At 44.5% G+C, this 13230-nt stretch overlaps 1 protein-coding gene across 1 annotated transcript in view; it reads right to left on the bottom strand.

Moving 5' to 3' along the window:
- SPINK4 (serine peptidase inhibitor Kazal type 4) overlaps nucleotides 1-2318 on the bottom strand; it is a 51898-nt gene extending 49580 nt beyond the window's left edge. Inside the window, exon 1 of the mRNA XM_090275237.1 lies at nucleotides 2225-2318. Within this exon, the coding sequence (XP_090131363.1) occupies nucleotides 2225-2318 (94 nt within the window). The remainder of the gene's footprint in view (nucleotides 1-2224) is intronic.
- Nucleotides 2319-13230: the final 10912 nt, after the last annotated feature.

Raw genomic sequence — 13230 nt, 5'->3', positions numbered from 1 at the left:
TGAGGTCCTCACTAAATTCCTTGAGCTTCCTTACAACAGTATTTTGAACTCTGCATCTGATGGATTACTTATGTCCATTTCACTTAGCTCATTTTCATTTAGCTCTTTTTTAAAATCTGTTCTTTCATTTGGCACATGTTTCTTTGTCCCTTCTTTTTGGCAGCCTCCCTGTGTTTGTTTCTATGTATTAGGTAGAGCTGCTTTGACTTTGTGTCTTAGTAGTGGCCTAATGTAGTAGGTGTCCTGTAGGGTCCAGTGGCACAGCCTCCTCTATCACGCAAGCTGGGTACTGGAGGTGTGCCCTTCGTGTGGGCTGAGTACACCCTCCTCTTGTAGTTGAGTCTTGGTTGCTGTTGGCAGGTCAATGGGAGGGATTTACCCAGAACAGTCAGCTGCAGGGATTGGTTATGATCACTTCCCACCAACCTCTGCCCTACGTGGTGGATCAGCTGTGCAGGGGCAGGGTGGTAGTGCTCTGATATTTTCTGTAGCTGTCCACTGGGTGTGCTGGCCCTGAGGTTTCCTGAGTGGTGCAGGCCAGAGCTCCTACCTGTGTTTTTCCCAGGGCCAACCTGCCTGAGCTGTAAAGCAATCTGAGATTGCTGCTTATGTGGCAGGCTTGGAGATTCCCAGGTGAAGCCAAACTTTGAAACTAGGCTGGGTGCTCATTGAGTGCCAGGCCTGGGGCTCACTGAGGCCAGCTGTTGCTTGTGTGATAGGATTTAGGAAGTTGTGAATCATGAGCCAAGACCAGTCATTCACATGTAAAAGCAACTCTGGTGGGCCCATAATTTGGGTGGTGCAGAGTCTCTGGTGATCTTCAAGGTGGGTCAAACAGTGTTAGCCAGGTCTATGCAGTTTTCCAGCTCTGTGTGGGGAAGTTTTAGAAAAGGGGCAATGGCCTCTGCTCACCTTGATGCTGGACACTTCAGTTTCTCTCTGTATACCAGGTGCCTTTCAAGGTGCTACCCCGGTGCTGGAGCTTAGAGGGAGTGAGTCTGAGTAGTTGGGTCCAGGTATAGTTTTCTTTAAGAGGAACAGCTTCGGGATCCAGTAGTCTTTTCCACCGACTAAATTCTTGCTCTTTTTTTGCAGCCTGAAGTTATGGGGACTTATCTTCCTGGCACTAGAACCCTGGGCTGGGGAGTGCCTGGTGTGGGGCTGGGACTCCTTACTCCCAAGATATCTCTCCCAAATTTTTATCCACCACATATGGATGTGGGACCAGCCTGTTCTGCATCTGCATCCCTCTACCAGTCTGGATAGATGTGGTTTCTTTAATTCTGTAGTTGACAGACTTCCATTCAAGTACATTTCTTATGGTTCTGAGTGATGGTTGTGCTATATTTTAGTTGTAATTTTGATGTGGCTGTGCAAAGAGGCGAGCCATGTCTGCCTATGCAGCCATCTTGACTGGAAGTTCAAAGAGAATTTTAGTACATCTCCTAAGGAACCATAGGACAGTACAGATTGTGAGGTCTCCTATCTGTCTGTCCACTCTCTCTTAACGGACAAGAACTCTTGTAAGCCCCTTTCTAATACACACATACGTAGAACCAAGGCAATTCCCAGCTTGTGGTTTTTCCCTGCCTGCACTGCCTGCACACACCTCTACTTCTCCACACACACCAAAAGGCAGCCATGGCAATGGCCAGTCCTTAGGAACTACACTTGCTAAACAAGATGTTATCCCAGAAAGATATGCCCTTCTCTATATGCCCTTGTCCTTTGTTTCACTGCCCTATTCAGTAACTTCACAAATATATAATGAGCAGCTGCCAAGAAGCATGTCAGGTCTGGGGCCCCAGAGAGGCAACAAACAGCTACTGCTGTCAGGGAACCCACAGGCTTGTGGGACCAGCAGGCTGTCAAAAGACAACTCCAAGAGAGACAGTGGGATGAGTGTTGAATAGATGTTATTACCAAGTGCTGCAGCAGCTCAGAGGAGGCTCTGTCACTGGCTGTCTGGGATAGGCGTCTGGCTGACCTATCCGCCTCCAGCTTCTCCCCACCTTGGGGCCACCCTGCCCACTGCTGCCAGAATGCCTTCCTGAACACAGCTCAGCTGCTCCCTCCTCCACAAACTTCAGCACACGTTCCTTAGCCTGGCAGGATCCTAATGCAGATATTGCCTCAACCTGCTTTCTCAGCCACACTGTCCACTGTTCCCATTCACTCTTCCCCATTCATTAACTGTACCCTCTAGTCTAGCCAGCCCGCTTACTTTTGTCATACATCTTCAGCGTTTTCACACCACTGTGTCTCTCCTCACCCTGTTCTTTTTGTCTCCTGTCCCTGCATATTTCAATTGTACACATGGTGCGGCAAATGTGTGTTATCTCTCATGTGCCTGCTCTGATCATCTCGCTGTGCTGCTATGTAGAGAAGGATCCTGTGGACATACCTGGGCTCAGTGAAAGAGTGAAGGGATCAGGTAGCAAAACCTGCCATGGACACCAAATTGAGTGTGTGTTTGGTGCATGTGTGTGCAGGGCTTGAGGGGTGGGGCGAGCAGAGAACAACACACTTGGGATGCATTTACAGACTTTTTCCAGGTCTAGGTGTAATAGTACCTCCACCTCCTGTGAGGACTTCTTTTCTGAACTTTTATAACCTTCCCTCTATAGCTCTGTTTAGAGCACAGATTGCTCTTGTGGAGCATGGTACAGGGTAGGGATTCAAAACATGTTATCTAAACAGATGGAATCATGTGGAACACCATTGCCATTCAGCAGGATGGGTGTACAGCTACTAAAGAGTCTCAAGGGTCCTGTCCTGAGGAGCTGGCTTTCCCTACAGTTTTCTCTGCCCAGTGTAGACTCAGAGGAGGGTGTTATTGTGGCCATGTTCTCACTCTTGAGTCTATTTCCTGTGTTGTTACCTCTGTCTGACCTGTCATTTGCTATCTTCTTGTGAGTCTGTGACCACTGAGGTCTCGGCCCCCAGCCTCTCTCTTTCATTCTTTTATTTATTAAACTATTACTGATGCCTCCTTAGTGGCCAGTCTGTGTTTGCTGTTTGGGGTACAGGGATGATGTCCTGCCTTCAATCTAATCACTGGCTTGGGGAGAGTGGGATAGATGGAGGAAGGTCTGAGACCTGAGTAATAGGAGACAGGTGATCTGGGCCATCAGAGAAGGGCAGGGGAGTGCTGAGTGAGAACAGCAGAAGGCTTCTGGGCTTGGGGGGTGGAGGTTGTTGACACACCCATACTCACCAAATTCCCTTCCCCTCTACTACACTTCTTAGCACCTCATAACCAAGTTGCCTGAGTGCTGCAGCTGCAAGCTCTGGCCTCCCCAGTCTAGGGACTTACAAAGATAGAGCCAGGAAATATTTAAACAGCCTCAGTACATCTTACCACCTAGATCCCACACCACACAAATGTGGAAACCCAGCACCAATTACCTACCCCCTCCCCCGGCTCCCCCACCATACCTAGGGCCCTCAGGCTACACACTGGACACCCTTGAAACTCATTTGCTGAGTTCACACCTGGGACTCTGGGCCCAGGTAACCACCTGGGCTCCTGAGCTTCATGGGGCCCTGGTTTTCCAGTTCCCAGGTCTGGGCGGCCACTGTAGGGTTCTGTGATGTCCCTAAATTATTATAGGAGCTCTGGAACTATTGACAGAGGCTGCTGTACTCCTCCCTCCCTCTGGATTTCTGGCCCCACAGCAAGCACACACCCCCCCCCCCAAACATATTTAGGCTGCAGGCCCAGCTGCAGAGCTGGATAGCCCTGTTGGCAGGAGACGGACTGGCTCCGGAGAGCTGGCTGAAGGGAAGGCAGCAGATCACATTTCTTCAGCTCATGCCAGATATTATTCAGACGCAGCTTTTCAGACAGACACAAATTGCTCATCCAATAAACACAGAAGGGCTAATCCCTGGACATTTATCAGAGTGGGGAAAGATGAGAGAAAGGGACAGTCACAAGAGGCTTTTGAGAGCCTGCCTGGTATGGCTGGCCCAAGGGGAGGTGGTGAGACCTCCATGCACTCCTGGGGTTTTCTCCTTAGAGGGTCTGAAACCCAGCACCTGGGCTTTGGGATTTGCTTTCATCAGGACACACAAAGCCTGTGTTGGTACATACACTTCCTGTAGTGAACAGTGAGGAAGAAACCACATGGGCCAGGGTGTCTTTCTGGGCAGGCAGACCTTACCACCCATTGTCAATGGTCAGGGAGTAGCTGGCTGCAGGGATTTCACAGCTTTCCCCACCATGCACACACAAAGTCTCCTCTGGCAATCTGTAATTGTTTGTTTGCAGAGTTCTCAGGAGACATCTCCCTTGGCCTGGAATCTGTCACTTCTGGCTGACAGGTGTGAGAGCATGGCAGCTGAGAAAGCAGGTCAAGGGACTAGGCTGGCCATGTGGCAGAGGAACAGAGACACAAGAGTCCTCTGTCCACACCAGAGGGCTGGCTAAGCCACTGAGGTCTTTCGCCATGGCCCTTTTGCTAGGCCCTTCTAATGAGCTCCATGAAGTTTCCCTTTGAGGGACTGCCCAGAAATGAGAGAAACCAGGCCCTGCTCTGAGGTCCAAACTCAGAGCCCAGGGAGACGAAGACCAGGTGAAGCCTCTGGAGACAGCCTGGGTCCTCCCACTGCCCTGTGCCAGGCTCTGTGCCACACTGGGTCTCTGAAGTATGCCCTGTGGAGAGGGCAGCGCACTGGTGAGAGGATGCAATGACTGGCACAGGGTAAGGGCAGGAATGCAACTGCTGACTTATAGTCAGGCACTATTCTCACTTTTCTCGCAACAGTTTTTTGGTGAGGCAATGGGAGGTTGGATCACTCACCAATGTCACCCAGTTAGTGAGTGGAAGGCTTCAGAATCTGTGCTTTTAATTTGTTGCTGCCTTATTTGCTTGCCTACAGGCCTATGAGAGAGGCCTTCGTTTTAGAAATTCTGGCTTTGTGGGAATCCTTAGGAGGGTTTGGAGGTCTGGAGTCCCCAGACCTGTAATGACATCTTCAAGGCACAATGCTAAGGCAGGTTTCCATTGAGAACCTAGGGGCACTATAATTAGGGTTACTAACTTTTCAAGTCTTTTCAGAATTGAGAGGATTCCTGGGACATGAAACTTCCGGTTTTAAAACTGGGACCATCGTGGGCAAACAGGGATAAGTTGATTATCCTAACTGTAACCAAAGGGCTGGGCACAAATTATTGCCATGGACTTCAGGACCCACCTGCAAGTTATTCTCCTTCTCACACCTCTCAGGACAGGGACTCACAGAGTGACATGCTGGTTAGGAGGATGGGTGAAGTAACAACCAGCTGGAAGCAGCTCTTCCTACATGCTAGAGAGAGGCAGACAATGATGTCGGGTGGCAATAAAAGCAGGGACACTGTAGCCCCCGAGCTTAGTGGGAACAAGGTGCCTTCTGGTGTGGCCAATCCTAACACAACAGGAAGACAGAGGGGGATTCTCAGGTGAAGACTGGCAAGCAGGTAGGCAAGCATGAACTTGGCGGCCTCAAAGGAAGCAGAGGCAGGGCCCAACATGCTCTTTTCTGGTTCTTGAAACTTAATTCCTATCAGAAATGGCCTCTTCCCTTACCAGTCTGCCAACAGGACCCACACTGACCTGCATTCCTAGCCCAGCAGCCCTGACCTTTCTTCCTCTCTGATTTGCTTACCACTTGTATCGATTTGTCTCTTTGGTTGTGAAGATCTGAAACGAAGTGAAGGAACACCTGGAAGATTTCAGTGTAAGGAGGTTGGATTCTGAGGTACAGAATCCAAGGGCAGAGATGCTGTTAGGTCTCAAGAGGGGTGAGAATGGGGCCAAGAAACCTTAGGGTCACAGGCAGTGTCCTCTCTTCACTTCTTCTCCTTTTTTAAAAAAATACTTTATTGCTAAAAAATGCCGACCATCACCTGCGCCTTTAGCAAGTCTTCATCCTTTTGCTGGGGGCGGGTCTTGCTCGCTGTGGAAGAAAACAGCATCTGCAAAGCCCAGTGAGGCTGAGTGCAGCAGAGGGAGGTGTGCCCGATTCAGAACTTGAAACACAGCGTCACACTCCTGCAGTGATGACACCCGTTAGCTGGACAACGTATAGATGGGAGGGTGGAAAGGTGGGGTTTCCTTTTCAATGGTGTCATAGTGACTTCGATGACCCAGGACCAACAGGCCCACATGACACAGCGTAGACATGACAGTTGTGGCCCTGAGAGTCTTCAAAGCAGGAGTCATCAGTCGCTACCTTGGTCTAGAAGAAATGAGTAATAATAAGCCAAGCAAACTGAGGATTGGGGTCCTCGTTTGCATGAGGACAGACCCAGGAGGGCCCTGGGGGAGGCTCTTTTGGCTCCAGGCACTCTCTCTATGGAAGACAGTGCTCCTGGTTGGGGCTGAAACCCCAAAGATGAAACATCCCAGGCACCTTGCTGACCAGGGAGTGGAACCTCCTGACGCGGGGGTCACAGCGGCTGCTTGGTGCTTGCCCCACAGAACTGCGGAGTCATTCGCCGCAGCACCGTGTAGTGACTGAGCGGTGCCTCTGCGCCCTGAATCGGGTTCCTGGTGGTGCTGAATGGATACCAATGACAGGTTCCAGGTTCGTGGTAGGGAAATGTGGGCCTGGTCTGGCCGAGAAAGTGAAGTCTCCACTTGGTGCAGCGTGTGAGTCTTTAGTCCTTGGCGATGCCACCTCCAACCTGGTGCTGGTGGTGGTCAGGAAGGGTCGGATGGGCCATTGGCATTAGCGTCACGGGCTGGAAGTTGTCCCTTTGTTCTGTGTTTCCAGACTTTTCTGCAGACCAGACAGGTAGGAGGGGCGGAGCCGGGGCGGGAGAGGACACGGTGTGGTGGCAGCAGCCCTCTCTTCACTTCTATGTCCATTTCTCTGTGGTCTGTTCCATTCTCTCAGCTTATTTGCTTCTCTGTGAATTGGCAGAAGATGGAAAGTTTACATAATTTCAATTCCAGACACACCCAGGGACTGACTGACTATCCTGGATCTCAAATCCAAATTCTCTGGAGAGACCATCTGATTTGGCTAGCTTGGGTCAGATGTTCACCTCTGGTCCAAACAGCTGTGGCTAGTTGGTGGGGTCAAGAAGTACAAAAATGAGGACAGAGGACCCATCCCAGGAGGGCCAAGATTTTAGAAAAAGGAGTCACTGTTAGCTGGCTAGACACTGTCACTCTGTCATATACATTTCCTGAACTGATAGTTCTTGAACTATGCCTTCTCTTCCCTGAATTTTTAAAATTACTTTTATGGATCCCTCAGTGCTTGATTCAATGTTATTCTCACTCTGGAATATTTTAAAAATTAATTTGATTAACTGTGGTAAGCTATTCAAAAGTCAGTTCTTAAGCCCCACAACCCCTTACCTTTAGCTTATACAGCACCTTGTCATTTTCTCCTTTGCGTTAGGGTTGTGTGCCTGGCCCCTCAAAGTGAGACCCACAGACTGGCAGCATTGTTAGAACTGCAGAATTCCCCCTCTCACCTACATAAGCAGCATCTGAATTTTACCATCTTTCCAAATGATCTTACATTGAAGTTTGGTAAGCACTGGAGGGGGTTCTTGTCTTATCTCTCTTACTAGATTAAAAATTCTGAGGTAGGGGGACTCTGTTCAGCAATTGCATACATGTACAAAGTATCTTGCTTTGTCTTGCAATGGACAGAACTCCTCAAAGGCAGTAATGAGGAGATTTAAAGCTCAGAATAGAGGTTGAAGAGGATAAATTTATTACGTGGAGTTTTGCTTTTAAATAATCCTGTGATGTGACTCAGTTGGTTGAGTGTCATCCTGCAAAGTGAAAGGTTGCCAGTTAGATTCCCGGTCACGGCATGTGCCTGAGTTTCGATTTTGGTCCCCGGTCAGGGTTCATGCAAGAGGCAACCTATCAATATTTCTCTCTCACATTGATGTTTCTTGTCCTCTCTTTCTTCGTCCATTCCCCTCTCTCTAAAAAGAGATTAATAAAATCTTTTTAAAAAATCCTGTAGGAGGTGGGAGGAAGTTGGGGGTATGCATGAAGCAAATATGGGGTGTTGGAGACATGGGGGTTCATTATATTGTTCTTTATACTTTTGTGTATTTAAAAACTTTTCCATAATAAAAATTAAAAGAATAATGGTGTAAGACAGTGTAAGAGATTATCTAGCTGCTCAAAGTAAATTTGTTTCCTGGCCAAATGAAGTAAATCCAAGGCACTAAGAGAATTTCCAAGCGTGATTGTTCAATCCCTGCCAGAGACTTTTGGAGGATGTATGCAGTAGGAAGAAGTTTAAAACATTAGTCATGTTTACTCTATCAAATGGGCGTAATTAGTTAAAAATTTATCTTTTAAAAGGAGAGAACAAATCTTTTATGTATCCCAGGGGCCCATTGGAATAACCCAAAACAATTTCTAGGTTAAGAAAATGTCTTCTTTTAAAACCCGAACCCTGCTCTGGCTGGTGTGGCTCAGTGTATTGAGCGCTGGCCTGTGAACCAAAGGGTCACCTGTTCATTTCCCAGTCAGGGCACATGTCTGGGTTGCAGAACAGGTTTCCAGCCAGGTCCCCAGTTGGGAATGTACGAGAGGCAACCACAAATTGATATTTCTCTCCCTATCTTTCTCCCTCCCTTCCCTTCTCTCTAAAAATAAATAAATAAAGTCTTTTAAAAAACCCAAAACCTTAACTCTAGGAAGTTTGTCAAATATACTTGATGAGAAAATATTATATATCATAATGAAACAATATTAAATTATTCACTTATCCAGAGTGGCAATAAAATATATCAAAGATAAATATAAGTTATGTATTATTAGCAAAACTTTAGTTCTTAGAATTGAGAAGATTGTATTCTTAAGTAATCAAGGACCTGTTTAAGACAATATAAAATACAGAGCTATTTTAATAAAACATAGAATCTGTGTTTTCTAGGAAGAAAATGTTTCATAATATCTTTTCTGGAGTAGAATAATAAATACAGAAAAAACTTTGTCATTTTAACAGAGCAAAAAGAACTAAACTCTAATTCTGTATCAGCTTACTTTTGATATTTAAATTCATTTACTTAAATTTATTCCAATCTTATTCAACTTAACCACATATAAAATTTCCTGCCTCAGGATTCCTTTTCCACAAACCTTCTACAACTTTCTTCTTCCTACTCTTAAATTGCCTCTTCTTACTTATTCAGAAATAATCAATTTTAGGACAAACTATATTCTTTCAATTCCCTTAAAATGTATCTCCATACCTGATACCATCTATTACCAAAAACATAATTTCCTTTCATTTTATAGAATTCTTAATCCTTAGAAATCTTAATTTCTAATGACAACTAAAAAGTAAGTAATTGGTATTCATTAGATTTGTTGGCAGAAAAATGGCACCAGGTGTTAGATTGGTGGAGTCAGACTGGACCTCAGTTCAGCAACCTCAGTACTTAAGTTCTGGCTAAGAAAGAATTCAGAGCCAAGACTCAAACTATAAAAGAAAGTTTATTTACAAAGTCACAGAGGCAAAAGAACTGAACTGTAGCTGAAGTGGGCTCAGGAAACAAGTTACAGAAGCAAAAAAGAGCCCTTGGAGCTGAGGAGAAAGAGAGAGGCAAGGAAAATATGCCTGGGGGCAGGGGGAGGGGAAAGGCGCGGGCCTGCTCCTTAGAGAGAGAACCACTGGATCCTCAGACTTAAGGGTTTTTATTTGGAGGTCTCAGGGAAAGAGCCCAATAAAATATTCACCAACTTCCCAGATTTATCCTTTCAGGGTTGTGGTCTCTATTGCCAGGACAGGGGTTATTAGTCAATGCAATTGGTTCTGATGTCAGCCATGGCATCACTTGTCTGCTTTTCTGGACATGGAGCTAAAACACAAGTGAGGCCTAGGTGTTATCCCTAGGAGTTAACCCTAAGGGAGTGGTTGTGCAAGGGCCTGCATAGGAGTTGCATGAAGCCACTCTTTGGCCCCTTGTTCCTCCTCCAAGGGAGTCTACTGCATGACTAGTGACATGCCAGGGAAGGAAAGGCCAGAGGAAGGTCCAAACAGCATGACCAGTGATATGAAAGGTAAGGGGGTCTAAAACACATGATCAGTAATATGCTAGGGGAGGAAAGGTTACCCTGAGTGTGAGGTCCTTGTTTTCCCAGTTTTGCCCATTGCTAGATACCCTGGTGACCTTCTGTACCTGGCCCATCATCTTTCCTCTGTTCATGCCTGTCTAACTGTCTGCCACAGATTGGCAAATTTATGAATATATTTTATAACCTTTAGAAACATAAGCTCTTTCACTGGCAAATATATTTACAATTTTTTAGAAATGTGCATTTAAAAAAAGATTTTATTTATTTTTAGAGAGAGGAGAAGGGAGGGAGAAAGAGAGGGAGAGAAACATTGATAAGCTGCCTCTCACATGTTCCCAAATGGGGACCGAGCCTGCAACCCAGGCACATGCCCTGCCTGGGAATTGAACCAGGCGACCTTTTGTTTCATAGGCCAGTACTCAATCCACTGAGCCACCCCAGCCTGGGCAGAAATATGCATTTTTATAGGAAAGTACAAATCAGATTCATTCACAGATTCAAATTTGTCTTTTAGTTTCTCTAAAATAAAGAAGCCAAAAGTAGGAAAATTTAGATTAATGTAACAATTAATGTTTCAGAATTTTGTGTTATTTGAGATATCTACATAGTAAATATTTTTTTATCATTTAACTTAGTAAAAATATAGTTTCAAGTTACCCAAAGAATTTGGGAAATTATGTTTAACATATAATTATTACTGAAAGATTTTATCTGAAATAACTTTTTATTTTATTTATATAAATTTATTTTTAACTCTGAGATATTAAAATCAATGATTAGCCAAGCTATTTTCTTGACAAAGTTTTAATGAAGATAACACGAACTTATTTCTGTAAATGCAGGTAAAACAAAATTATATTTAATGTTAATAACTCTAAAAGACACGTCTATTTAACCAAAATTTAAACCAGTTAATATCAAATATTTTCCTAGATCATGTGATCATGAAAGGCATTTGGGCTAATTTCTATGACATATCTAATTTATATAAGTATTTAATTCTTTTTGAGATATTTAAATATTCCAATTAGTAATACCATTTGGAGGTAGAAAATACCATCTTATACATAAAACATACAGACAAACACAAGCATGTCGCAAACAGATCAAAACATAAACAGAATTACTAATAGCTGTATGAAAGAAAAAATTTTTCTCATTTGTCATTGACAATTTTAAAGGAGGCTGGAGAAAAGGAAATGGGGGTGGTGGTGTTCAGGCATGAGATGTTTTAGCCACTTGCATTTTAAAAGTGCTCCTTTCTCACTCTTTTCCTTTAGGTTTCTCAGCCTCAGGCCGTTGTGGGCTGTACTTGCATTTCCAGTTACCCAGCAGGAAGACATCTGACACTTTCAAAATATTCCTATCAGAGTTTAAAAATCAACTTCCAATTTTGCCAAATTTATTATCAATTACTTATTTTATTTTTTTATATCCTCACCCAAAGTTACTTTTTCATTGCTTTCAGAGAGAGCAAAACATTGATGCAAATATCAGTTGTTTTCCTTCTATACGCCCTCAGATTGGGATTGAATCTGCAATTTAGGTATATGCCCCGACTGGGAATTGAACATACAATATTTTGGTTAAGGGATGACACTCTATCAACTGAGCCACACCAGCCAGAGCTCTTATCAGTTATTAAATCCTTTAAATATTGTTCAAATATACCAATTTTTATAACCTTGTATCTCAATAATCTTTTAAAAATTTCCACCTTGTTGGGAAATCTCTTAACTTTCCCTTATGCTTTTCTCAATTCTCTTGTTCATTAATCTAATGCTTGTACTAGCATCTGTAAAATTCAAGAAACTGAAATAGCAAATTCGAAGCTTAATATTAGTTATATTTTTTATAATATTTTTACTTTAAGTATATTTTATTGATTATGTTGTTACAGTAGTTCCAATTTTTTTCCCCTTTGCTCCCCTCTGCCCAGTACCCACCTTCCCTCCAGCAATCCCACCCCCCTTGGTTCATGTCCATAGGTCATGCATATAAATTCTTTGGCTTCACCCTTCCCTATATTATTCTTAACATCCCCCTGTCTATTTTGTACCAATTGATTATGCTTCTTAATCCCTACACCATATCCCCATTTCTCCCCCTCCCTCCTCCCAGCTGATAACCCTCCAAATGATCCCCATATCTATGATTCTGTTCCTATTCTGGTTTGCTTAGTTGGATTTTGTTTTTATTTTTTAGATTCAGTTGTTGATAGTTGTGAGTTTGTTGTCATTTTAGTGTTCCTAGTTTTGATCTTCTTTTTCTTAAGTCCCTTTGACATTTCATATAATAATGGCTTGGTGATGATGAACTCCTTTAGCTTTACCTTGTCTGGGAAGCACTTCATCTGCCCATCCATTTCAAAAGATAGCCTTGCTGGATAGAGTAGTCCAGGTTGCCTTTCATCGCATTGAATACTGCTTGCCCGTCCCTTCCTGACTGCAAAGTGCCCCTGAGAAATCAGCTGATAGTCCTATAGGTACCCCCCTTAGGCAACTCTCCGCCTCTCTCTTGCTGCCCCCAGGACTCTGTCTTTATCTTTTACCTTTGGCATCTCAATCATGATGCATCCTGGCGTGGTCCCCTCTGGGTCCAGCTCACCTGGGACCCTCCATGCTTCCCAGACCTGTATGTCCATCTCCTTCACAAAATTTGGGAAGTTTCCCTCATGTTTTGCAATTCCTGTTTCCTCAACCTGCACTGGTTGACTTTTTTTTTCTTCCTTATGTTCCAAATCATTGATCTGAACCATGGTTTCCTTCCCTTCACCATTGGTTTTGTGTGGATTTTCCTTCGTTTCATTTAGCATAACCTTCACTTCTTCTCTTATGCGTTTGCCATACTCAAGCATATCTGTCAAGCCTGTGAGTATCTTTATCACCAGTGTTTTGAATTCTGCATCTGTTAGGTTTTCTATCTCCTCACTTGTTAGGTTGGCTATCTCCTCGTCACTTAGTTCTCCCACTGGAACCTTGATCTGTTCCCCCTTTTGGCCCATACTTCTCTGACTCCTAATTCTATAGGCTCCTATGTTTGTTTGTTTCTGTGTCCCATGTAGAGCTGTTGCTCCTGTTATGTTGTAAGGGGCGGAGCCTTGGGATTTGTCAGTACAGGGCGACCAGTTTTACCACGTTGTGGCGCTGTATGTGGGGGAGGGGTCCAAGAGGAAATAATGCCA

Source organism: Furipterus horrens, unplaced genomic scaffold (genome assembly GCF_987537825.1).
Source record: "Furipterus horrens unplaced genomic scaffold, mFurHor1.1.pri manual_scaffold_4, whole genome shotgun sequence".
NCBI lineage: Eukaryota > Metazoa > Chordata > Mammalia > Chiroptera > Furipteridae > Furipterus > Furipterus horrens.
The sequence above is the reverse complement of the archived record's forward strand: the minus strand, read 5'-3'. Positions and strand labels throughout refer to the sequence as shown.